Here is a 26795-nt window from a genome sequence, read left to right as displayed (position 1 = left end):
TTCTGGCAACAGGCGTGGAGGGGCGCAGACGGGCTTGCATTTGGCTGCGCGTCCGCACACTGACGCTCCTAATTAGTCAGCAGTAGTGTCCCTGCCGGAAGTAGGATAGCCAGGGGAAGGAGCACCGTTCCTCCGCTCAATTGGCAGGAACTGCTGCGGCGGACCGGGGACTAGGGAGCGATTGGGAAATGAAGAAGAAAGTGCAACATGCAGAATTAAGGTAGCCCTTTGAACTGGAGTAAGCTGTTTTAACAATCCCAGTTTTAAAGTTTAAAAACAAATAAACAGAATTTAAAAGTAAGTAAGCACTGTTAAAAACAGGTAGGTAATTAAAATAGACCTTAGGCAAGCGCTGCTTACTGAAAGATTAACCAGAAGAAAACCACAAGCCAGCACCATAGTTAGGATAGCACAATTTTTCTGGAAACTTTCATGATAAAGTATCAGTTCTTGGGGGGGCTTGGCTTGAGGTGTCAAGATGGCATGGAAATTAGAAACCTCTTCATTGCGGTTTCCATTATGAGATGGAATCCTCCAATATCTACAAGCAGAGAGTCTGCAGCAGGAGGAGCAGAAGATGACGGGGTTTGTGTTTGATAGTCATCCCACTCCGACAGTACAGACTTATCATCCACTTCTCCTTCCTCCCTGTCTTCATCAGTGGCGACAGCCTCCTGAGTATGGTGGGATGGCATCGGAGAAGGTGGAATTGTAGCTCGTATTTCGGGTGATGGTATTGGAGAAGATTGTCTTGGAGGTCTAAACAGAGGTTTGAGGCATGGGTGTCGAAGGGAGCGACTCTGCCGATTCAGATGGAGGAAACCGGTGATAGTAGTCGTCCAACATATAATGCAAGTTGTTGAGGAGAGCTAACGGTATCTGTGCCGTAGGCATCGTGGCAGGAGCCTGACCTGTAGGCTCAAGGAACTGCTCTTCTTCCTCATCCTCGTCCTGATATTTTATAAGCAGCTCAGATGGACTCCTAGCTGCGGGGAACCTCTCATACACATCTGATGGTTCTTCATCCTCTTCAGAGTCCAACAGCTGTTCAGGCAACTTCAGCGGGGAGAGCGCCGCTAGGGAAGAGACCCGTCTTTCCAATAAAGAACCTTCCGTAGACAACGAGGCAAAGGAGAATGCAGACGGTGCAGCAGACCAAACTTGTAGTTCCTTACAAGATGAAAGAAGAGGCGTCAACGGTAAAACCGTCGACGGAGATGGCGTATGGACAGTGGCCGCCGATCAGACAGTGAACTTCGTCGACAAGGCAATCATCGTCGACGATGTGGCTGTCGACGATGATGTCATTCTCGTCGACGGTGAAGTCGTCGACGGCAAGGTGACCTTCGTCTATGAGGAATCAGTCGACGGGGTGGCTTACGTCGACGGGGTAGGCGCCGTCGATGTGCTCTTCGTCGACGATGCGCTTGTCGACGGGACCTTCTAACCCTTCGTCTATGATGGAGCATCGACGATCGATGGCATTATCTTCGTCGACGAGATGGGTCGAACTGAAACGGAGACCAGCGTCGACCAGGAAGAGGCCGAAGACATTAACATTTTAGGCCTCAGCGATGAAAAGTTGCCTGTCGACGTTGAAGAATCGTCAATGATGATGATCGTCGACGGAGAAGCCGTTGCCGACGTCGGCGCCGAAGTCATTTTCTGAGGTATAACTTTCTGTGACAGTCTTTTTGATGACAAAGACTTTCCAGACTTTCTTGGGGGCGTACTAGGTCCAGATCTTGAAGGTGGAGAAGCCTTCTTTGTGGAGGAGGAAGGCAAGCTAGAATGGAGCTTTTTTCGACACCTTAGCCCCAGGAGAAGATACCTCTTCCTCAGCCTTCCTCTTTCTAGAGGACATAGTTGACCTCGAGGCCACACTTCCTACCTCAGATAGGGGGTTGTCCTGGTACTTGATTTTCTGCAGCCACAGGAGAAGACGACCTTCCCTGTCTCTGAGGGTCTTCTGAGTAAAGGTCCTGCAGATCTTACAATCCTTTACCTCATGGTCTGGATACAGGCAATAAATGCATTTCTTGTGGGGATCTTCCTTAAAAAGCCTAAGCTTCCCACAAGATTCACAAGGCCTGAAGAGAGATTTAGAAGATGACATCTTCAAAGTAAGTAAAAACCAACCAAAGTTGTGGAGTACTGAGCAGAGCTCAGGGAGACTCCCTCCACACGACGTGCGGTAGAAAATCTGAGAGCCTGAGCCTCTGAGGAGAACATTCTGGTGGGTGCTGTCGCCTGATTGGCTGCAAAATGACTAGGAAAGTCATGAGTGTGGAAGTTTTTGCTCCTGTTGCTCAGGGGTACTTTACTTCCTGTTTGGTTATTACCGAGGTTTTTTGGTTTTGATGTGCATATAATTGCTGTTTTATGTACCGTGGGACTCCCACTCCGACGACGGGAATGATTCAGGCATGTGAATCTAGGAAAGACACCCCAATACTGGAGAATAAGAGTTGTGCTTCCCCTCACCTCCCCCACCTAAAGGGGTGGGGTTGGCAAAGGTGGGCACACCTCCATTCCTCACTTGGTTTCCCTGCTGATTCTCCCGCCCGAAGTAGGGGTCAGAACCGGTGGGGGCCAGTTGCTGGAAGCAGCAAATGGCAGGGGTAGCTCACAAAGGCGGCAAGCCTTTGAAGCTTCCCCTTCGTGGACACAGCCCATCCTGGGGGAGGAGGCTTGGCACCTCGCCCCAGGATGTGCATTGTTTCAGACCACAAAGAGCAGCAGGCTCTCGACCTAGGGCTCCAGAAACCTGTCTGGTGGTGGCAGCTGGCGAGCAGCTACTCAGCCAGGACACTAGTTAGGTCGTTTTTCAGGGGGCATCACTAAGATGCCCTCTAGAGAGCATTTTTCCATTAAATCCCCCACTGGCATCAGTGTGGGTTTTAATGTGCTAAGAAGTTTGATACCAAACTTTCTCAGTTTTCAGTAAAACCATCATGATGTTTTGGAGTTCATATTGACAAACTCCCAGCACCATATACTCCTAATGGCAGTACTGCACTTACAATGTCTAAGAATTGGCTTAGACACTGTAGGGGTAGATGTCTCGTGCACCTGTACCCTCACCACTTGTATAGTGCACCCAGCTAGAGGGGTGGCTTACCTATGCCAGGGCAGTGCCTTATAGGCATGGCACACAGGGATGTGTGCCATGTCGACTCTTCACTTTGTTCTGCACCAAAACACACAGTCTGCAAGAGCAGTGTGCGAGTGTAAAGGTACAGGGCCTCGAAGGGTAGAACAATACTTGCTGCAGCCCTTAGAGGCCTTCCCTGGCCACAGTGCCATTGGTACCTACGGTACCAGTTACAAGGGGCATGTGGCCAAAAAGTGCCAATTGGGGTTTGCATCAGTACAGTTTAGGGAAAGAACATAGGCCCTGGGTACCTGGTTGGCAGGAACCCATGGCTCACTCAGTCAAAGTACATCAACAGTTTGGCAAAAAGTGGAGGCAACCGTGCAAAAAGAGGGCACTTTCGTACAGAGACTTGATATAATAGAGTCAAGGTTCACTCCTGTCTCACCTTGGTGAAGTACATCCACCATAGGGGTCTGTGGATACTTCCATTGAGGGAAGCTGGCAACCCAAGAACGCAGATCCCCTTCTCAAAATTGTAGAATAAGAAAACTGTTGCCATACCAGGAGGAGAAAGGACATCTGAAACTGCAGAGGATTCTACCTTGCTATCCTCCCCCAGTTCGGTCAGCCAATATTCCTCCAAAGTAGGCTGCCAAACAGGTCATTCCCAAAGGAAAAGCAGGAACAGGTTGAATAAGACAAGATTTACACTTGCCCAAACCAGACAGCTTAATTGGCCCCGCATCCAGTGCCGTTGCAGCAATGTATCGACGTCGGAAAGAGTAATGGGATCAGTGTCACCGACGTCATTGGCTGACCCGACATCGAATGTGTGAACCGCGAAAGGCTGTGCACCGGCGCCGCATCGAATCCGATAACTGATTCAGAGGGCCCAACTGTCCCTGAGGGAGAACCTGCCAGCGGGGATCCAGTCAGGTAACCTCCTTGGGCCAGAAAGAGCACCAGATGGACTAAGGCCCCAAAACAATATGCATGGAAAAGTAATATTCCTGCATTTGGGCTAGAGTCGGCCCGGGTCCAAGATATTTAGGGTGGACTTGTGTGAATGCTCCACCACCGAAAGCTGGGAGACGGCGGAGTACCCTCTCACCGAATGGCTCCTCGACCGGTCTCTGGACTGCGGCAAGAATTGACGATGACGCTGTGCCTCAGATAATCGCACCGCCAGTAGTTTCATATGACGCGCTCTTAAAGCCTTCAACCAAATACACTGAGAGGAACTGCGCTCCTCAGAGTCATTGTGCTGTCCAAGGCACCAAAAACTGAAGGCATGAGGATCTGTGATTGACATCTGTCTATAACAAGATCCACAGGGTTTAAACCGTGAAGACATAGCAAAAAGCTCACCGTTCCCTCGACAAAACGTCGAGATGGGCTGAAAAGCGGCCCCCTAACCACTCCGGATCTGCTTTGCAAGCGCTTAAAAAAAAAGAAACTGACATCGGCGAGGGAGTTACATGGACTCCGTTGATGTCACATTCAGTGGACAACTATGGGAAAAGAATTTTGGTTCCAGTTTCGCGCCTGAGGAAGTTTCTAAAGCAGATGTCTGTATCAGATACTTATTCCAATCGAAGGCATATACAGATTTGGCAAAGAGATGCCTGGCTGCCAAGATGACATCAACCACTTCTGGACGAAGGTAAAGAGCACATAGCTGTCGCCGCTCAATGTCCAAGTGTGGAGGTGGAGGTCGAGCAGGTCTGGGTGCAGGACCCTGCCCTGCTGTGACAGATCTCCCCAAAAGCCTGTTCAGAGGTCAGATGCTCATGCCTTGGAGTTCAGAATTCCATACTCTTTGTGTCCACTTCGAAGCCACTAGGAGGACTTGGGCCCCCGTCAGTCCTATTCTTTCATAACTCAGGGCAGGCGAGGAATTTGTGGGAAGGGTTACAGGAGTCCCAAGTTCCATTCCCTGCGGACGCGTTTTCGAGTGAGAGATGCATTGTAAACTCACAACGTGCAAGTGTGCGGACACTGCACATTCCCAGCAGTGGCAAAGAGATCGACCTAGGGTTCTCCCCATTCGTGGAAAAGACCATGCACCACCTCTGAGTGTAACTGCCACTCATGATACGCAAGGAAGCAACAGCTTAACTTGTCCACTCTTGCTTTCATTGAACCCACTAGGTGATGTGTCCTCAGAAAATTCCCTTGGTAGTCTAGCCACTTCCAGAGATGCAAAGTCTCCAGGCATAAGGCCTACACCTGCCCTGCTGGTTGCTGTACCACATGGCACTGGTATTGTCATGAACACCAGCTTCCCTTTGATGGTGGGCAGGAAAGCTTTCAATGCCAAACAAGTAGCTCTAAGCTCCAGAAGGTTCATATGGAGCCAAGCATCTGCCGGAGACTACATGCTTCTATCTCCACCTCAACTCAGATCGCCTCAACAACCAAGAAGCATTGCATTGGTCACAACTGTGAGCTCTGGGTGGGATAACGACACAGGTATGTCACTGACCCAATAACTGTCCTGCAGCGACTACTGCAGATCTCTAGCAGTCACTTCAAATTCGGGACCATGTAGGAAAGATGCCCCTGGTGCGGTGTCCGCTGTAACTTGCAGAGCCCATATATACCACCAGACATGCATGACCAGCAGGAGGCCATCAGTCCTAGAAGCCTCAGAGTCATCCTCAGAGGTTGAAATATCGGGATCATAGCCCAAATATCCTGGACTCTATTTTCTGGGGGACAGACGCGAAACTGCACCATGTCTAGAATGGCTCTGATGAAGAGGCGAATTTGTGAAAGATTCAGGGGCGACTTAGGGGTTAATTATCAACGTGCCAATGACGTTAGGAGGTTAGCAATAGTCTGGAGGTGGGAGACAACTACCTGGGATCAGCTCACCTTCAAAAGCCAGTCGTCGAGGGAGTGGGAAGACTGGGACTTCTGACCTCCGAAGATATCCTGCAACCACTACAATCCCTTTTGTGAACATCAGAGGGGCGCTGGTAAGGCCATAGGGGAGCATACCGAACTGAAAATGCTCATGGCCTACCATGAAACGCAGTTAACATGTAGGCCTTCAGGATGGCAATGGCCACCAGCCGGCAACAGTACCTTTTTATTTTATATAAATCAAAGGGGTGCCCTGGTGCCCACCCGGGGGAATTCACAATGTTTTATGTTGGGGGCTGCGGGGGGAGCCTCGGGGCCCCTGCAGCCCCGCCTGGTCCCTGGAAACAGCCCCATTCTATTAAATAAATACAAACGTGAAAGACTGCTCTTGGTGCCAGGATCCTCCATGAGAAATCTGTGCGATAGCAACTAATCAGAACTCATCTTGAGATCTGGCTGCCTCCAAGGATCCTCTGTGGCATGAAACATACAAATATTCTGAACCTTAATTTCTCACAAACGACAGCACCGAGTTACAGAAAATTAAAAAAAAAAAACACTTTCTGGACAAAGATCTTGCTTTCTGCCCTCCCAAAGTGGTTGTAGAGGTGTCTAATTTTCCTATGGAGAAAATGTGTTTTAGAATTCCTCCCTGCATTTTTCTAGGCTCGCTTGAAGGATCACCCCAAAATTTCCAGGAAGCGGAGGTAGGTGAGCATTTTTAAGAAAGTTTCATCTAACGGTGCCAAAGTTATTAGCAAACCAGAAATGTGTGTGTACACACACACAGTTTTGCACTATAAAGATAGTCATGCACTACACAAGAATAAAGCATTGGACAAGAATGACAAAAACATAGCTCCATGAATATTAGAACAGCAAATAAAGATGGACATAAAAGCATTTATTTTTTCCTCTATGCACAGCAGGGTTTCCGCCATTAACACAAATTTAGGATGGAATGTAGCTAAAACCCCATACTGGTTAGTAAACAGCATTACAAGTTGGGAAGATTATGAAAATAACTAACAATTAAGGCAAGATAAAAAACTAATGAAAATACTTCACGTTTTACCTTTTCTGAAGTATATTTCAAATGCCAAGAGATGTGTGTCAATGTTGTTTGCAACAAGGCTTTTAAGTGGCGTAAGGAACTTGATAGATTCTTCTAACGGATCTTCCACCTAGTTTAAAAGAAAAAATGTGTTACAGCATTAAAAAGAAAACAAACATTACACATTACGGTTATTTAAATTCCTTAGGATGTTTGTAAAGTTCAGAAGGTAAACTACTGTGGTTCAGTGTAGCAGACTTCTTGTGGTAGGATGGAAAATATTTTGGATTTAGTGCTTTCAATAAGCAACTGTGACAACTCTTTATTGCCTACCTGATGGGATTTCACAGTAGGGTGCAGAGAATAAGTCTGGCTGCCTTAGTATGCACTGATTGCAGTTTTTAGTAGGCAATTTAAGATAAATTCATGTAGAGGTCATTGCAATAAGTTAGACTGGGTAGGAGGATTAATCTGATTGGTTGAAAGATTCATTAAATGGTGACAAGTCTTCACAAATTAAAGGACAAGTTACTTACCTTTGGTAAAATGTCTTCTAGTGAATACTCCATCTAACCACAGATTCCTCACCTGAGACTGTGCCAGAGGGTCTAGACTGGATCCATAAAATATTCTCCATAGCAGTGCTCCCACACGCTGCTCGGTGGCACCATGCAGCTCTGCGCTGACTTCACAATGTCCCGAAAGAAACAGAGAGGAGCAGCATATAAGCACCATGTGTGTTTTGACACCAGTTTCTTAACATTGTCTAGGGAGGCTGGGAGGTGGAGTATGGCAGTTTCAATGAAAGTGCCTGAAGTTCACTCATGTATCAAGCTGATATAATCGCAATGGGAAAACAGTCTTCAAAGTCAGGAAATGAACCAAGCAACTATACATCCACTTGAAGGGCCTAAAGTGAGAAATATCAAGACAATGTTAAAGTCTGATTGTGGCATCACGAACAGCTTTAGAGGGAATATGCATGTCAATCTTGTAATAAATCTCATTACAGCAGGTTATTTAAACAAGGAAGGTTTGTCTGGTACATACAGGAAGGCAGAGAGAGTAGTCAAATAAACTTAAATAGTGTCCACTGCAAGGCCTTGTTGGGCAAAAGATAAGACAAATAAAATGATGTCCAACAGCTTACTTGTAATGGACCGACCGTTCTTAGAAGCCCCACACCGAGCCACAAATTTGTCCCAGGGCCTGGCTTAAGGAATATGCTACTTACCAGTATGCATCTGTTCTTGGCATGTAGGGCTGCTGACATTCATATCTGTGCATAGATCTCCGCCTAGTGTTGGGTCCGGATGATTGCACATTGTTGTCCTGGAAGAGTCTTTGAAGTATCACGAGATAGGTGGTTCCTCCCCTGGACTACAGTGTGCAAGGGAATCCTCTCCATCCTCCGATTGTTTTTTGCCATTGTGGCAGAGATGGAGTGTGGTACAGTAAGAGATGTCCATGCAAGAAAGTAAGAGTAAGAATGAATGCTACAGTTGCGACAGGCACCGGGGAGGAGGAGGGTGGGCGATATGAATGTCAGCAGCCCTACATGCCAAGAACAGATGCATACTGGTAAGCAGCATATTTCGTTCGAGGCATGTGGGCTGCTGAATTCATATCTGTCCATAGAATGTATAGCAGTCTCTCCCCTAGCGGTGGTTACCTGTGCCAGCTGCAGCAGTCTGAAAAAGAGTTTTGAGAACAGCCTGTCCTACAGCTGCTTGGAGTGTACATCTACGCAGTAGTGTTTGGTAAATGTATGTATGGTAGACCATGTGGCTGCTCTACATATTTCCTCTAGAGGAATGTTTCCTAGGAAAGCCATGGATGCTCTCATTTTGCGTGTGGAATGCGCTCTTGGGGGAACTGTTAAAGTGCGTTTAGCTTTAATGTAACCTATTTGGATGCACTTAACTATCCATCTAGCGAAACCATTTTTTGAAATAGGGTTGCCTTTGTGCTGTGGTGAAAAGGCAACAAACAACTGTTTTGTCTTCCTGAAATCTTTTGTCCTGTCTATGTAATATAGGAGAGCTCTCTTAACATCCAGTGTGTGCAGGGGTCTTTCAGGTACTGACTGTGGATTTGGGAAGAACACTGGCAGTTCTATTGTCTGATTGATGTGGAAGTGTGATAACACTTTGGGCATGAATTTAGGGTTTGTCCGAAGCACGACCCTATTTGCGTGAATTTGAATGAATGGCTCTTGAATAGTTAGGGCTTTCAGCTCGCTAACTCTTCTAAGCGAAGTAATGGCTACGAGAAAAGCCACCTTCCATGTTAAAAATTGTATTTCACAGGAGTGTAAAGGCTCAAAAGGTGGTCCCATTAGTCTGGTTAAAACAACGTTTAGGTTCCAGACAGGTGAAGGTGGGTGTCTTGGGGGGGATCACTCTTTTGAGGCTCTCCATGAATGCCTTAATTGCAGGCATTCTGAACAGTGAAAGGTGCTGCCTGTTTTGAAGGTAAGCAGATATGGCTGCTAAGTGTATCCATATGGACGTATAGGCTAAATTGCAGCGGTATAAGTGCAAAAGATAGCATATGATATTTTGAATTGACGCGTCTAGTGGGTTTATGTTGTTGTTACAATAAATAACAAAACGTTTCCACTTTGACGCATAGCAAGTTCTTGTTGTAGGCTTTCTTGCCTCCCTAATAATGTTCATGCAGTCAGGAGGTAAGTTGAGGTAGCCGAACCCTAGGACCCCAGGAGCCAGATTGCAAGGTTCAGCTGCTGCGGATCTGGGTGCTGAATGTCTCCATGGCTCTCCGTTAAGACACTGGGCGTTAGTCGCAGTCTTTGATGAGGCACCACGGAAAGTTCTAGGAACGTGGTGTACCACGGTTGCCTCGCCCATGTTGGAGCAACTAGGATTAGCGTCATGGAGTGCTGGCGCAATTTGCGTGCCACCAGCGGTATCAACGGTGTAGTGGAAAAGCGTAGGCAAATTTGCCTGACCAGTTCATCCATATCGCATTGCCCTGAGACTGCGGGTGTGGGAACCTTGCGGCGAAGGACCGGCATTTTGCGTTTTCCTTTGTGGCGAACAGATCTATTTCTGGCTGTCCCCACTGTTGGAAGTATGGTTGAGGGGTGAATCTCCCACTCGTGCACTTGCTGGCTGTGTCTGCTGAGCAGATCCGCTATCTGACTGTCCTTGCCTGGGAGGTGTTCCGCCATGAGAAAAATGTTTCTCTGGATGGCCCACTTCCACACTCTTTGAGCCAGATGCGACAGCTTTGGAGAGTGTGTTCCTCCTTGTTTCTGTAGGTAGTACATTGCAGTCATGTTGTCCGTCCGGATCAACACGGTTTTGTTGCACAGATGTACCTTGAAAGCTTTGATTGCCATAAAAATTGCCATCAGCTCTAGCAGGTTGATGTGCAGTTTCTTCTGCTGCGTGGTCCATAGGCCCCGTACTGTGTGGTGGAGGACATGGGCTCCCCACCCTATCAGTGATGCGTCCGTTAGCACAATTCGTGGTACAGGCTCCTGGAACAGTCGTCCCTTGCAAAGATTTTGTGGTTTCCACCAATGCACAGAGTTGTATGCACGACTGGTCATCAACACTAGGTCGTTTAATTGTCCCTGAGCCTGGTTCCACTGCCGTGCTAGGCACTACTGCAGCGGACGCATGTGAAGTCTTGCGTGGGGGACTATGAAGATGCACGAGGCCATCATGCCTATCAGTTCCATAAACACTCGAGCTGGGAGTGAGTGTTGTGACCTGAACTTCTGGATGAGCGTTTGAATGCTGTTTATTCTGGCAGAATTTGGTTGTGCTTTTGCTGTCAGAGTGTCTATTGTTGCTCCCAGATACTGCTGCACGTGGGCAGGCTGGAGATGGGATTTGTTGTAGTTCAGAGAAAAACCTAGACTGTGCAGGAGGTGAATAGTGCGCGACATGTGGCTGGCACATTGCTGGGCCGACTGTGCTTGTATTAGCCAGTCGTCCAGATATGGATAGACATGTATCTGCTGTGTTCTGAGGTGTGCAGCTACTGTCGCTAGGCACTTGGTGAATACCCTTGGGGCTGTCGTTACCCCAAAGGAGAGGACCTTGAATTGGTAGTGCTGGTTTAGAATTGTAAACCTGAGACATTTCCTGTGTGCCGGGTGTATAGGTATATGTAAATATGAGTCTTTGAGGTCCAGTGTTGCGAGGAAGTCTCCTTGACGCAACAGTGGCAACACCTGCTGCAGAGTGATCATGTGGAAATGCTCTGATAAGATGTATTGGTTTAGGGGCCTGAGGTCCAAAATTGGTCTGAGAGACCCATCCTTTTTGGGGATTAGGAAGTACAGAGAGTACACCCCTGTACCCTGGTGTTCTAAGAGTACTAGTTCTATGGCCCCCTTATGTAGCATGCTGATGACTTCCTGCTGCAACAAGTGTAGGTGTTCTGCGGACATAGGACGTTGTCTTGGGGGTATATTGGGCGGTGATTAGAGATTAACTCTAGGCAATAGCCATGCTGTATAATTTTCCTCACCCACCTGTCTGTAGTTATGGTTTCCCAGACTGGCAGAAACTGCTGTGATCTTCCCCCGACCGGTGTTACATGGTCTGGGGGCAGTGACAAGAAGTCACTGTTTGGTGTTGGTGGAGGATCTGGAGCTGTTATTTCCTCGTCCTCTACCCTTGGTGTTATTGCCACGGTATCCACCTCTACTGTTTTTGTTGTAGGTGTTTTGCGTGTTGCCTTTATTGTAAGAGGTTTGCTGTGTTGAGGCTCCTCTAGTAGCTCCTCTGTTGCCGGAGCGACGAAAGGAACCGCCTCTATATTGCTGTGACTGCAAGGCACCCATAGACTTGGCTGTCTCGGTGTCCTTTTTCATCTTGTCCAATATTGTGTCCACATCAGGACCAAATAAATAGTCAGAGTTTACAGGTTGATTAAGTAAAGTGGTTTGAACTTCATTTTTGAACCCAGAGATGCGTAGCCACGCATGTCTTCTGAACATGACACTAGTGTTGATAGCCCTGGCTGCTGGGTCTGCTGCATCTAAGGCACATTTGATGGATGCGTTAGATATGAGCTTTTCCTCTTGTATCAGGAATTCTGCCTGTTCCTTATAAAGGTCTGGTAGATGTTGGAAGATTTGCTCCAGTGTGTCATAGTGCGCCCTGTCATACCTGGCTAACAGGGCTTGCGTGTTTGCAATTCTCCATATGTTAGCTGCTTGAGCAGCCACCCTTTTGCCAGAAGCCTCCTGAATTTTTGACTCTGTCTGGAGGAGGAGCTTCACCAGAGGTTTGAGAATTACCACGTTTACGTGCTTTGGAGACAACTAAAGAGTCCAAAGGCAGTTGTCCCTTAATGTATGTAGGGTCAACCGGTGCTGGCCTGTATTTTCTCTCTATCCTAGGGTTGATGACCCGTGCCCTGGTTGTGTCTTTAAATAGGTCCCCTGCATGTTTAAGCACCCCTTTTAGCATTGGCAACGTTTTGACGTTTTTCTCTGAGGTGCTGAAAGTGTCAAAGATATAGTCCTCATCAATGGGATCTGCATGCATCTCCACCTGGTGATTATATTCTGCTCTTTCTATTAGTGCGTTGAAGGCAGCTGTGTCCTCTGTAGGCAATGTTTTAACAGGCTATGCAGTATTGTCAGGAATTGTCTGAGAGTCTCCAGGATCCACAGGGTCAGACCATGGCTGAGTTTGTATGTCCTGGTCATTATCCGTCGGATAATTGTACTGTTCATTGTCTTCATACTCCCCATAGTCATCTGTGTGTGTGGGCGAGTACGTATAGGTTTCCTGGACATACGGTGTGATAGTCTCAAAAAGAACTGGAGATGTTGAAGTGTCTTTCTTTTCAGAGGTATTTTGTAGGACTCAAAGTTAGTGTCAGGTCTGGCTTTTCTTTTTAATAGGGTAACCTTCCCAGTATCGGGGTCGACATACAGTTTGGACTGTTCTTCAGCTGATGGGTCCTGTTCGTCAGGTACTTTAGCTCTTTCCCCCAATTTTGGCCTTTTTGGCTGGGTCGGTTCGAATCCACAATCTTGTTCGACCGTCCTCGGCTTGACGTGCGGAGGAAGTACGAATTTTATCGGTGCAAGAGACTTTGGTTGTTGGACCGTCTTAGTAGACTGTATGACCTTTTTCGGCGCCGTGGTTATCGATCCGACTGTTTTTGGTTGTTCGATAACCATCCTTTGGCCCGGTGTCTACTTCGGAGCTTGCTGCTTCGGAGCGATGTTTTGTTGCCTTGGTTTGACGGAGTCCGTCGGCTCGAGTCTTGATTTTGGCTTGAGTGTTTTTGTGTGCACTTGCCTCTGTTGTTCGACCCGTATTTTGGGATCGACAACCGTTGTCCTTTCGAGACCTTTCTTTGTGTTGCTTGGCGTCGATGTCGTCGGCTCGACGGCCTTCAGCTTAATTGCGGACATGGGTGTAGTGGCTCTGTCCTTGACAACCTTTGCATGCAACCTCGACGGGTCGACTACCTGTTTTTTTTTGGTCGGCTTCGACGGATCCGCCATTTTTGGTCCGAACAATGGGATGTCGATCAGTTTCGGTTTCTGTTTAGGTTCTATCACTTTCGGTTTCGATTTTCCCAAAGTTTGGTAATGTCGCACCGATGGCTCTTGTATTATACTCTTAGCCGGGCTTAACTGCGGGGCTATAGAATCGACATTTCAATCTTGGCTAAGGCCTTCTGGCGATGCCTCGACCCGAGCCTCTGAATCTGAACCTGTGAATATATCGGGCTCCGTACTCACGGTTGGCCCAGTGTCCTCGCCGGCTCCAATGCCTGGATCGTCGTCCCCTACCTCGACGATGTCTTCTTCCTCATTGACGCAGTAGTTGGAGTCATGTTCCGACTCCTGCTCAGACTGCTGATCCGAGTCTTCTGGCTTGACGACCTCTTAGTCGTCTCCAAAGATGTTCTCTCGCTCAGGCGCTGACTTCTGCATCGTCTACCTCGCCGCTCGTCGAACCCGAAGTGTCTTTTTTGACCGGAATTGAGCACAAGCTAAGCAGTCGGCTTCGTTGTGTTCTGGAGATAAACACTTGTTACAGACTGGGTGTTTATCAATGTGTGCGTATTTAGAGTTACAGTTGGGGCATCGTTTGAAAGGACTTCGTTCCATCGACGATTATCCCTGGTGTCGAGAAGGCCACGCGGCCCCTTTCGACGTCCCGAGTAGAAAGAACAGGAATAAGTAGTTGGTACCGATCGAAGAACAATACAGATGCACTGAAGGCCTTTTGGGCTTTAGAAAGTTTTTGTCTATTTCTGAACTCCGAGTATCGAAAGTACATCCGAACCCAATGGCGGAAAAAAACAATCTGAGGATGGAGAGGATGCCCATGCGCACTGTAGTCCAGGGGAGGAGCCACCTATCTTGTGATACTTCGAAGACTCTTCCAGGACAACAATGTGCAATCATCCGGACCCAACACTAGGCGGCGATCTATGCACAGATATGAATTCAGCAGCCCACATGCCTCGAACATGGATTTCATTGAAGGATGTAATCCACCACTTCAAGTGGCAGATCGAACATAATCAGTTGCTGCCGCTTAATCTCCATGCATGTAGGTATATATAGCACAGATTACGGTTGCAAAGCCTACCCGGGTGCTGTGACAGACTATCCTCCCAAAGTGGTAGTCTGATTGAAGGACAAAGGCTCATGTCCAGAAGGGCCAAGGTACCACTCTCTTTTGGCCCAACCAGGAGTCACTTGAATGCTTTGGGCCCAGTCGTTCTTGGATTTTTTTCCAGAACTTAGGACAGGAAGGGGTACAGGAGACCGGTGTTCCATGCAAGCTGGAATATGTCTCCTAATGAGTGTTCTTGTAGAAACTACAATGTGCAAAACATTTAACAGTATACGTTTGACAGTGGTGAGAAGATCTAGCAAGGCTTCTCGACCCTGCTGGAAGATGCCCTTTGCGACCTCGGAAAATAGACAGCACTCGTGATCTGCCAGACTTCACATGCTAAACTCATTCACTGTGGCATTCAGGGATTCTGCCAGGTGGTTGCAAATCAGGGAAATGTCCTGACGCTCCAACCGTAATGATGTAAGGAGGTTATAAGTTGAATGGAGATGGTCTACGACTAACAGTTGCAAGCTCACCTTCAACAGACATTCGTCAAGGTACAGAAAGAGTGGTACCCTTGAGGTTAGACAATGGGTCACAACCATCGCATTCACTTTCATGGAACACCAAGAGGTGCTTGTGAGGCTGAAAGGAAGCAGAGCAAATTGTAAATGCTCCTAGACACCTTGAACCTAAGGTAACACTTTCTGGACTGCAGGATGAGTATATAAAAATGTGCTTTCTAAAGGTCCAAGGACACCATCTAGTCGTTGCAGACCATGGCAGACAGGATTTGTGTCAGTTTGAGCATTTTGACTTAATACTTCCACAAGAAGGTCATCAACTGTCGAAGGTACAAAGGAGACCCGCAACGAAGGCACAAAAAAATAGCTAGAGTAACAAACCTCTCCTCTTTCAAAGTCTGATACCATCTTGATAGCACCTTTGGAGAGTAACGATTGCACCACCAGTACAAGCATTGACAGGTACTGTTATGAAATACTATCTGGTGTGGGGGGAATATTTGCTGGGCAAAAGGAAAAGGCAGGGTTAACATTTTGTAAGCCCAACTCTAAACTACTTGAGGGTACCGAGGTCACAACTGGAATGGTAGGTGCAGTGCCACTCCAGGAAGTACTGGCTCCTGCCCTCCAATGGATGGACATGTGACACTTAGGGCAAACTAAAGAGGTTTGGTGGCTGTTGCAGCAGGGAAGGGAGAATAGGAGTACTGATGGCACTGCTGGCCTTTGCTTTGTGAGCAAGGTGAACTTTATAAAAAGGAAAGGGGTGACTGCTGTGATTACTGGTGTTTGTATACATAAATCAGCCCTGATGCATAGCCTATGTACTTTTAGAACTGGTGTTGAAACTGCTTGGCAGAGGTCAACAGACCAATTGAGCAAGCCGTGGACCTAAATTAATTAAATTACTCCAGGGGAGAATGTGCCTTTTCACTGTAAAGACATGAGCCATTAAAGGCATATTGACTAGAGGGGCTTGTACATCAGCAGAATTCCCGTGACACGCATCCATGTGTTTTTCTTATTGGAGCATAACACTGGTCCCAACTGCCCTCCCCGTAGAATCTAGCTCAGTGCAGATAACCTATTTGTCAGCATCCTGTCCATCATGAAATACCGGAGTCAGGAAGGCCAGAAGGTCTTTTGCTGGCCATGTCCCACAGGGCATGCATTTAGTGACCTAACAGGTACACAGCATTAAGCAACCACAAAGGTAGACTAACAGAGGAAAACTTACTTGCCAAAAGCCTCAATCCCCCGGACTCCCTACTTGGAGGAGTCGAAGGGGATGAAATGGGAATCAATTTACTGGCTGAAAACTGAACCATAAGGCTCTCTGGAGTAGGAGGTTTTTAATAAAATCATGATCGCCAGGAGCCGGTCTGTAATGCCTGGCCACCTGCATATTCAACAGTGTTTTGACCAAGTGGCCATCAATGTATTGATGAGGGCCTCGTTATAAGGTAGCAAAGGCTCAAATGTAACTGGCACATGGTACAACATTTCTGGATGTACATTTCTTTTGGTCTCAACTGAGAACAGTTGTAAATCTAGGAACTCAGCTGCCCTCCAGACCACCACGCAAAGGAGCCACTTTCTTCAACTGGTGACCCACGTGGTATGTCAAACCCTACCTCAGGGGAGAAATAAATCGTCATCTGTATAATGAGTGGGGAGAAAACCCTCTCCATCCCCACACTCATCACCTCCATCCTGTGGTGTACCTCGTTCAGAGTCAGAGCATGTCTGCCCTGGAAGAGGTGCCAGGTCAAAGGATGACAACCAGTTGCACTTTTCTAATCTCATAGTGCAACACTGGTCGAGATTGAGCCAAAGTCGGTTCAGTGTTCAACATCAGAATTAGCACTAGATCCTCTTCTGTAGCTGATGGCATCAGTACTGGTGTTAACATGAAAGGTCAAAGTGCATGGTTTTGAGCCAGAGTGTAAACTTGTACTAGAGTTGATACGAGACACGAGGAGGATCCCAAGGGGTCGGAAATTGTTGAGGAAGGATCCGCTGACGGCAACACTGGGAGTCCCTCCAGTTCATGGAGGCCCGAATGCGCAGCAGAAACACACCAAACTGCAGCATGGCCTTCTCAAAAGCCTCAGTCTGGGGGCGTGGCCAAGACAGCGATGTGAGCAGACGTGTCTCGAGCGAGCTCCGTCGCCCCGCTGCTCTATTAAGCCTGTTTCAGCGTAGTTTCGGGGGGCATCCACTCCTGGGGACCCCCTGTGCACCGCCGACACTGCTAGTGATCCTTCCTGGCGGCGAGCCGCGGCTGTGAGAAATCACGCGGTCGCAGCGCTAAGCTCCGGGGTCCCCGCGATCGGCCGCTGGCCGCCATCTTGCCGCGGGGTCCGCTGCCGAGACGTCTGGACTGGCTCCCAAGGAGAGAACCGGCATTGCGACCCGGGTGAGGCTCCGGAGCACCCCTGATCCCACCTGCGGCTCCACTCCATCAGCGGAACCAGCCTGTCACCAGCTGAGACGCGCCGAAGCTGCCGGAGCCAGGCTACCACCAGCGGGGCACACAGCGGCGGCCTGGACGCCGCGTCTACGAGAGCCCCCGGCTTTGGCGGGAACAGCAGGCCCAGACCGGAGAGGTCGCCGGCGGCCCCCTGCCCACGAGCCCTGGTCACAGCTCCATCGCCCGTCGTTGGACCCATCTGGTGAGCTGCAGCGCGCCGCCCCCCCACCCCCTGCCATTTCCCGGAGGGGCCCGGCGATAGCGGGCCCGTTCGCTGGTCTGCCCGCCATCTTCCCCCCTCGGTGGAGGACCGGCTCCCACGTGCAGACGACCCCTACCTGAGTGCTCCCTGCTGCCCTGGGCACATAGGCAGCGGTCTGGGGAGCGGACCAGACGCTGCGTGTTGGCGAGACCTGAGCCTTGGTGGGCCCCAGCTCTACAGGACACATCCCCTGGCCGCCTCTCCGCTACAGCCCAGCCCTGCCGAGCCTGGTGGGCTACAGATTGGACGACCCTGCCGCGAGCATACAGGGACCCCGGGGGCCTCCGCCATCTTCTACCCCCTGACACTGGGCTTCTTGCTGCTGGGACGCTGGGACGCCCGGGGGGGCCCTCCTGGACACTCCTCGGCCGCTGCTGCGGGGCCGGCTGGGAGCCGCGCTGGGGGTAGGCCCTGACCCAGGCGGGACCGGGAGACTGCGCCACGCCACGAGCCATCGGAGGCCCTGTAGGCCCCAGGCCCTGCCTGCCGTGGAACACATGCTGCCATCACCTCCCTGACGCCTCCCCTGCCTACACGCTACCTTGCCTCCGCGGCTGCGCCATCTACCCCCGCTCCAGCGGCCCCTCCACATCCTGGACTTCTCCTGCTTGAGTGCGTCCCGCGTTCTGTCAGCGGGCTGATCCGGCTTCGGACTTGTGAGGGCCGCGGCGCGCACCGCCATCTCCTACCTCGTGGTCTTGAGCCCCTGCTCGTGGGACCCGGGCAGCTGGATCACAGAGGCGCCAGCGCGGCCTCCCTCAGAATATCCCCCACCACAGACCAGGGGCCGTGCGCAGTAACTGACCCTGCCCCCCACTGCCCTTTGACACCCTGAGTGGACCATGATCCGCGGCAAGGGGAACAAGCCGGACCCCCCGCCCACGACGACCAGAGGAGCATCAGTGGCTTCCATGTGGGGCAAGGCGGGCTCGCCATCATCCTCCGGGGGCCCCCCATCATCATCAGGGGGGAAACCCCCACCGCCAGCCGACTCTCCACCGGTGACACAGGCCTTCATGTCCTCCTTCATGGCTGATCTAAAGACTGAGATTGGGTCCCTCAGGACGGAGGTCCACACTTGCGTCAAAGAACTGCGCAAGGAAGTCACCGACCTCGGCGACCGGGTCGACGGCCTGGAAAAAACGGTCGACTTCCGCACCGAAGACCTAGAGCAGATCTGGCAGAGAGTGGCGACCCTTGAAGAACAACATATCCAGCTCCAGATCAAGCAGGAGGACCTGGAAAACAGGGGACGCCGCAACAACCTCCGCATACGGGGTGTGCCACTTGGAGAAGAGGGGACTAATACCATGGCCTATGTGGCCCTGCTCCTGCAAGCGGTGTGGGGCGAGGAAGACGCCCCCCCGCCGCGCCTCGACCGCGCACACCGAGTCTTTGGAGCGGGAGGAAAAGCGGGCCTCCTGCCCGACATCGTCACCAGACTCCATTACTTCACTGAGAAGGAGGCCATTTTGAAGGTGGCTAGGGACAACCCGGACCTGCGGTACGAAGGCCACAAGATCCAGATCTTCCAGGACTTAGCCCCCACCACACTCCATAGACGAAAGGTCTTCCGCCCGATCACAGAGAGGCTCCGGACCCTCAACATCTCTTATCAGTGGGGCCATCCTTTTGCTCTCATCTTCAGGTGGGAGGGCAAGCGCAGGGCACTCAGGTCCTACCGAGAAGCGGCACAACTGCTAGGCATGCCGGAGTCCCCGGATCACAGTCCAACTCGCCCTCCCCACTCGGAGAAGGCCCCTCCACGCTCAGAATGGTCCACTGTGCGCAAACGTCGACGGTCCCCTCCGGTGGACGCACTCTCTGCCTCACAGACCAAGCAGGACATCATCGCACACATCCGCTCCCTTGAGGGCGACCGCGAGGAGCAGGCCTCCCAACTTCTCGCTTCTGGCTCTGAGGGTGGGGATCGCCCCTCGACTCCGGAAGGCCGCTGACCATTGCTACTGTGACTCAAGCTACCCTGAGCACACGCTCGCCCACTGGGCACTTTGATTTGTCCTCATGCGCCATGGTGACCTAACCCCACTGTTCTTGGGGGAGGGGCTCCCCCCTCTCACTGGCGGGCCACATCCGTGGCTTCCCCCCCCCCCCCCCCCCCTCCCCCCGCGGGGGTCAGAAGGAATGGACGACACCCTTTGCCTCCTCCAGGCCATGTACCGCATCACTGAGCCCCAGCGCCCCATGGGCGCCTGAACAGACCATGTGGACCCCACGGCCCGACGCACCCCCGGACTACCTTGAGGCAGCGGGGTGGATGGGCTCTGAGACGACTTGATTCCATTTCACTTACCCAGATCTCCGCTCCCTCCCTTTGTCCCGTAGGAAGTGACATTCCTGAGTTCATCCAAACCCTCGGGTAGAGGATGTCCGGTACCTGGGACACTGTACACTGGCCCTGTTGGCCTGTTTTGGTTCTGTTTCTTCTCTGCGCCTTTTCTCTTTTTTCTCTCTCTCCTCTTCCTACTTTTCTCTTACACAGCCCTCTCTTATTATTCTCTCCCCGCGCTTGCGGAGGGGTGGCATGGTGGGTCCTGCGGGGGTTGGCGCGCTGGAGGCGAGATGAGGCTGCCGCTGTCCTGTCTGCGGGGGGGTCTGCTAGGCTGGGTCTTGCGCGACTCCACTCCCCCTTAGTGCTATGATAGCGAACATCCCTACACCCTTGAAGGTCCTCTCCCTCAACGTCAAAGGGCTCAACTCCCCCAACAAGCGGAAGCAGATATGGCGCTACCTCCTACACCACTCCCCTGACATTATCCTCCTCCAGGAGACACACCTTCTCAGGGGAGACATCAAACGCATGGGGCACCCTAGATACCCCACACAGTTCTGGGCATCCTCTGACACCAAGACAGCGGGGTGGCAATCCTCTGCAGGGCTGGCATTAGGCGGGGATCCGTGAAACCCTTCATAAGCGCTGACGGGCGTTTCCTCCGAGCCACGGTACAGATGGGCTGTGCACAGTTCACTCTAGGATGTGTGTATGCGCCCAACCAGTCGCAGGACAAGTACCTCCAGACACTTCTGCGGGATCAGTTCCCATCGGGCGACGCTAATGTGATCCTGGGCGGAGACTTCAATCTTGTTTGGGACCCCGAGCTAGATCGTGCGGGAGCCCCCTTTAACGGCGCGGGAGCAATGTCCTCTACCCTTAGAACGCAGCTTACAGACCTGGGACTCGTGGACGTGTGGCGCTACCACAACCCGGGGGCCCGAGACTACTCCCTCTATTCACATTCCCATCGGACATACTCCCGAATCGACTATCTCTTCACCTCCCTTGAATTGGCCCGAGACTCCTTAGCTGCCGCTATATCCGACATTTCCCTGTCGGACCACGCTCACGTGGAGCTTTTGCTGCAGGACCCCCTGGCCCGTGCCACTCGTGAACACAGATGGGTGCTCCCGCCGAGGGTCCTTCGGGACCCGGATGACGTCGCCAGCATCCGTGACGCCATAGACTCGTATTTCACCGTTAACGACACCCCTGACCTGCCCTTTCACACGGTCTGGGATGCCTTCAAGGCCACCATTCGGGGCCACATCACCTCCCTGGCGGTGGCGCGGAGGAAGGAGGCGTTCAAGACGGAAACCGACCTGGCTAGCGAGATCAAGCTGGCGGAGGCCCGAGACCGGGACTCCCCTTCACGGGCGACAAAGAGAACTCTCGCCAATCTCAGGGGGCAACTCCGCACCCTGCGCACCAACAAGGCGGAGCACTCCCTGCTAGCGCTCAAGCAACGATATTACGAGGGAGGGGACAAGGTTGGTCGCCTACTGGCCGGCAGGCTGCGGGCACGTGCCGCTAGGGCCCACATCGCCAATGTCAAGCGGCAGGATGGCACCTGTGCCACCTCTGAGACGGCCAAGCAGGCCGCATTTGTCGATTACTACTCCTCTCTGTATGCTGAGGAGCCCACCTCTGCGGAGGCACGGGAGGCCGTTCTCGCGGATTTCGAGGGGTCTCCACTGTCCCCGGCGTGTGCAGCCACGCTAGAGGGCCCCTTGCAGGAGGAGGAAATAACGGAAGCTGTCAAAGACCTCCCCGTGGGGAAAACCCCGGGGCCGGACGGCCCGCCGTTGGCCTTCTATCGCCTGTTCCTGACCCAGCTCCGCCCGCATCTGCTGCGGCTCTACAGCTCCTTCTCTGACACCACTGGCCCGTCCCCCGATATGGGCCTGGCGGAAATTGCCCTGATCCCCAAGCCTGGGAAGGATCCCGACCTATGTGCCTCCTACCGCCCCATCGCCCTCCTTAACACCGATCTCAAGATCTACACTAAGATCCTGGCCAAACGGCTGGACCCGCACATGCCGGGATTGGTGAACCCGGACCAGGTGGGATTTATACGGGACCGCCAGGGAGCCGACAATGTTCGCAGGCTGGCGCACTTAGTGGGAAAGGTGCACCATTGGAAAATCCTGGCATGCCTCCTCTCGCTGGACGCAGAAAAGGCCTTCGACCGGGTCGACTGGGCCTTCCTGCGGGCGGTCCTCGAGAAACTAGGTCTTGGCCCTAACATGATCTCCAGGTGCATGGCCCCTTACCTTGGGCCACAGGCCAGAATTCGGGTCAACGGCCAACTGACATCGCCGCTCTCGATTCACAGGGGCACGAGGCAGGGATGCCCGCTTTCGCCGCTCCTGTTCGCCCTAGCGGTTGAGCCGCTGGCGGAGCTGATTAGGCGCGCTCCTGACATTCATGGCATCCCCCACGGGGGGCACACTAACAAGGTAGCGCTGTTTGCGGACGATCTGATTCTTACTCTTACGAACCCTCGGGTCTCCCTCCCAGCGGTGCACAAAGTCCTCTCACTGTTTGAGCAGGCGTCCGGCCTTAAAATTAACCACACCAAATCTTGGGCGCTTAACCTCACCATCCCCGAGGAGGAGGTCTCCTTCCTGAAGGGGGTCACGCCCTACCGTTGGGCGGATGAACACATTAAATACCTGGGTCTGGACCTCACACCCCACCTTGACTCGTGGTCCTCGAGGAACTGGGCCTCTTGCCGCAAGGAAGTCCTGGCGGACCTGCGGAAATGGAAACCCTTGATGATTTCCTGGCTGGGGCGGCTCAATGCGGTCAAGATGTCGGTCCTCCCCCGCATTCTGTATGTTTTCCAGTGCCTCCCCACCCCGATCCCGATTCACTGCATCAGGAACCTCCAACGCGACCTCACGTCCTTCATATGGGGGGCAAACGACCCCGGTTCTCGCAGAAAGTCCTCATGGAACCGAGAGACAGGGGTGGCCTCGCCTGCCCGAATCTTCTCCACTACTATTGGGCGGCGCATCTCCGGTTTGTGATAGAATGGGGTGCACGCGAAAGCGATAAGCACTGGTTCCACATGGACCGAGTGGTCACGGGGCGCACCATATGGGACCTGCCTTGGTTACCGCGTGTGGCGCGTTCCAGAAGTGCATATATGGCGGTCCCCACGAGGACGGTTCTTGAAGTATGGGACAGAGTGGCAGTGTCCAAGGGTCTAACCACGTTCCCCTCTCCACACACCCCCATTGCAGGTAACCCGCACTTTCCCCCTGCTGCCCAGACCCGAGCTTTCGAGAGCTGGACACAAGGAGACTGCAGGGTTGCAGGAGATCTTTTTCTTGGTGGGTCGCCCAAATCATGGCTGGACTACAGGGAAGAATTTAGCCTCCCTTTAACCGCCAGCTTACAGTATGCGCAGCTGCGCCACTGGATCTCGGGAGACGACATGTATCAGGCTGCTACCAGGGCATATACTCCATTTGAGAAGTTGGCACGCTCCCTCGGGGGACTGAAACGGCTCATCTCCCAGATTTACAACATCCTGCAACACCCCACCACTCCGCCCGCGCATCCCTACCAGAGGCAGTGGCAATCGGCGACTGGCGCTGATATCACGCCATCTCAATGGACTCGGCTCTGGAACGACATCCCCAAAACCTACCGCAGCATCCCGCAGAGGGAAAACGCGTACAAGATGCTAACGCAATGGTACTACACCCCCCTGAGACTCAGCAAAATGTTCCCCACTTCCTCGCCGCTGTGCTGGAGGTGTGGCACTGCGACTGGTGACTTCGTACACATCTGGTGGTCGTGCCCTACCCTAGCTGTCTTTTGGAAGGAGGTCCTTAGTCACATTAAGAAGATGTTGGGTTTTCCCCTCCCTGAAGAGGTTTGCACGCTCCTGCTGGGCATTCGACCCCCCACACTTAGGGCCCTCACGCGCAGCGACTGGATCCTCACCCTTCACATGTTAGGCGCTGCCAAGCAACTCATTGCTCTGTACTGGAAGCGGGCTGAGGCACCGCCGATAGCATCCTGGTTCGTGCGCCTCTGGCAGGTCCTGACTATGGAGCTGCTCACGGCGCGGATACAATCGAGGGGGGTACGCTTCAAGGCAGTGTGGGAACCTCTCGTGCGTCACCTGTGCTCCATCAGCTATGCCCGCCACATGCCCCCCAGGCTTCGCGCTCTGCAATTGTTCGAGGACGCCCTCATCCCTGCTGACCCGAGCAGACTAGGCTCTTAGGCGCTTCCCCCAGTGCTGGTTTGCGTTTTATATCTCCTATCGGCGACCGCAGACACACCCCTCTGACCCCTCTCCGCCTCGCCACTGCTCACTCCTCTTCCGACTCTTTCTTCTTTCCTGCTTGCCACTCTGGCTTCCGCCCCTCTTTGGGGCAGTTTGGTCCCTGTTGGGCCTTTGAAAATGTGACACCATTGCTCTCCCTCACATACGCGCCTCCCCCGCACAACGACACATTGCCAGCATATGGCCGCCTCTTGCTATATTCTCCCCTAAGCCATGCGGCCGGCCCCCTCCGGGGGTTGTAGGCAGGGCGCTGTGTTAATGGTTCTACCTCCCCTGGTTAGTTATACCTACTGGCTTTTCTCTGCGCGGCCGGCCCCGATACGGGGTTGTAGGCTTATCGCTGTGTTCACAATAAAAACAGATTTGAACAAAAGCCTCAGTCTACAGCGTCATGATAGATGTCCTGGAAAACTCAGGAACTTGATTTAGAAGTCATCAGAGAGCAGAGGAAATAAAGGAACGGATTTCAGGATGCACCAGTTGCACTTATATGCAACTCCACTCTGTCACTTCAGGGGAGCTATAGAGTCACTGCTGGAGAAAAGCTGCAGTAGGACCGCTGAGGAGTATTCCAAGCTGAGGAACCTGAAGTTAGAAGTATCCATCAGAAAGTAAAATATTCCTTCATCCTCTGTAGTGGAAGGAGTTTCTTGAAGGAAGTAAATACTATTAAGAAGACATGAAAGTTTTATTGGTAAGGAGTCCTCAAAAAAGTGAGGGCTATGAAGATAGGAGTGCACTGGACCATTCTACACAAATAAAATACCAATATGGTCAACAGTTACAGAAAGATTCAGACACCCATGATGTAGGAGAAGTAGGCAAATACAGTATGATTGGTATTTATACAATACTTAAAGGAGAGAATAATAAATAATATAATTATAATCTTTTAATGAAAGTCCTACTGAGTATACCCTTTCCAGTTTTTCAGGGACCAGTTCTTCTCTAGGACCACTGGCTTCCTCCTCCTCCTCATCTCTTTTTTTCTTTTGATTTTTCTGTAGCCGTTCTCTTTCAGCATGCTTTCGCTCTTCTTCAAGTTTTGCCTTCTTCTGTGCCCTTCTTTGCTTGCTCATCAGCTTTTTAAGTTCTTTTGCTGAAAGATTTTCTGTAAACCACATCAAAATTCAAAATCCATTACTGAAAATCCATAAAAAATTCAGACTTCATTTTACTGTTTTACTTATTAGTTTTGATACATTTATGTGAACAAGAAAAATGGTGGAATGGAGATTGGGTGTTACCCACTGTAGTTAATAAAAAAAGATCTGCCGCAGTGAAAACCTAGAAAGCGCTTTTAATAAATACTTTTCACTCGACAAAGCATGACAATATTGGTTTCTGAGGTAACCTTTTATTTTTTAGAGAAAGGTTGCCATGGTACTTGCAGTTTTGTAGGAGCTAGTTCTACAAATTTAGGTTACTGCTACCATCAAACCTTCTACATTATTGCAACCATAATATTTCCTAAACTGCCAAAAAAAGGAGGAAAAATCGCAGAAAAATATCCCAAAGAATGTGATGAATAGGGTGGCCTTACAGCTGACGTCAGTGAAGGGCAATAAAGACTAGACTCGAACCAGACGCCCCTAGGATCCAGGCCTAGATCCGGATCGGCGCAGTCTGACCTCACTACACCCCCACCGGCACCAATGGGTACTTTTGCCCCTGTGTTCCATCCTGGCCATTTTCAGCCTGTTTGGCAGTCAGAGGAGGGTGAGGAGGACTGGGAGGGGTCAGGTGACCCTTTAAGTGACCAGCTTGATACCGAGCAGGACTGGAGAGAGGACCTGGGGGATGCGTGTGGTCTTGACACTTCACCCGACCTTGGCATGTTGTCTCCTCCTACTGTGGCTATGGAGGAGGTAGCGTCATACGCTGTGGTGTTGCATAGGGCGGCCGAGGCTCTCAACCTCGAGCTTCTTCGGGTGGCGGTCAGGACTAACCTCCTGACTGAGGTGCTTCAACCTGCGGCGAGCTCTTTGGAGCCCCTGTTGCCGTTTAATGAGGCCCTCACCGAAGTCCTGTTGGGCACCTGGTCTAGGCCCAACACAGGGGCTACCGTGGACAGGATGATCGCCCAACGCCATAGCCCGGCTCCGGACAACCTCACTTTCCTTTTCCAACACCCCACCCCGAGAGCATGTTGGTCCAAGCCTCCACCTCCAAAATCGCCTCCCTTACCGCTCCACCGGAAAGGGAATCCAAGATGCTGGACCAAAAACACTATTCTGACATTGGTTCTTTACATCTGTGTTTATTTCGCAAATAACCTTATGAGCTTTAGAACTTTATTCTCAATCCTCCTATTCACGTTCTTGAACCTCTCTTTTAA

General features: G+C 51.3%; 1 protein-coding gene across 1 annotated transcript in view; it reads right to left on the bottom strand.

The window, feature by feature from the left end:
• Positions 1–26795, bottom strand: part of NAA16 (N-alpha-acetyltransferase 16, NatA auxiliary subunit) — a 772708-nt gene that overhangs the window by 155679 nt on the left and 590234 nt on the right. The window contains exons 15-16 of the mRNA XM_086934938.1: positions 25375–25568; positions 7041–7149 (exon numbers count right to left, since the gene is read on the bottom strand). Coding sequence (XP_086791064.1) covers positions 7041–7149; positions 25375–25568 — 303 coding nt within the window. The remainder of the gene's footprint in view (positions 1–7040; positions 7150–25374; positions 25569–26795) is intronic.

Source organism: Lissotriton vulgaris, chromosome 8 (genome assembly GCF_964263255.1).
Source record: "Lissotriton vulgaris chromosome 8, aLisVul1.2, whole genome shotgun sequence".
Taxonomy (NCBI): Eukaryota; Metazoa; Chordata; class Amphibia; order Caudata; family Salamandridae; genus Lissotriton; species Lissotriton vulgaris.
Note: the sequence above shows the minus strand (reverse complement) of the source record. Positions and strands in the feature narration are given on the sequence as shown.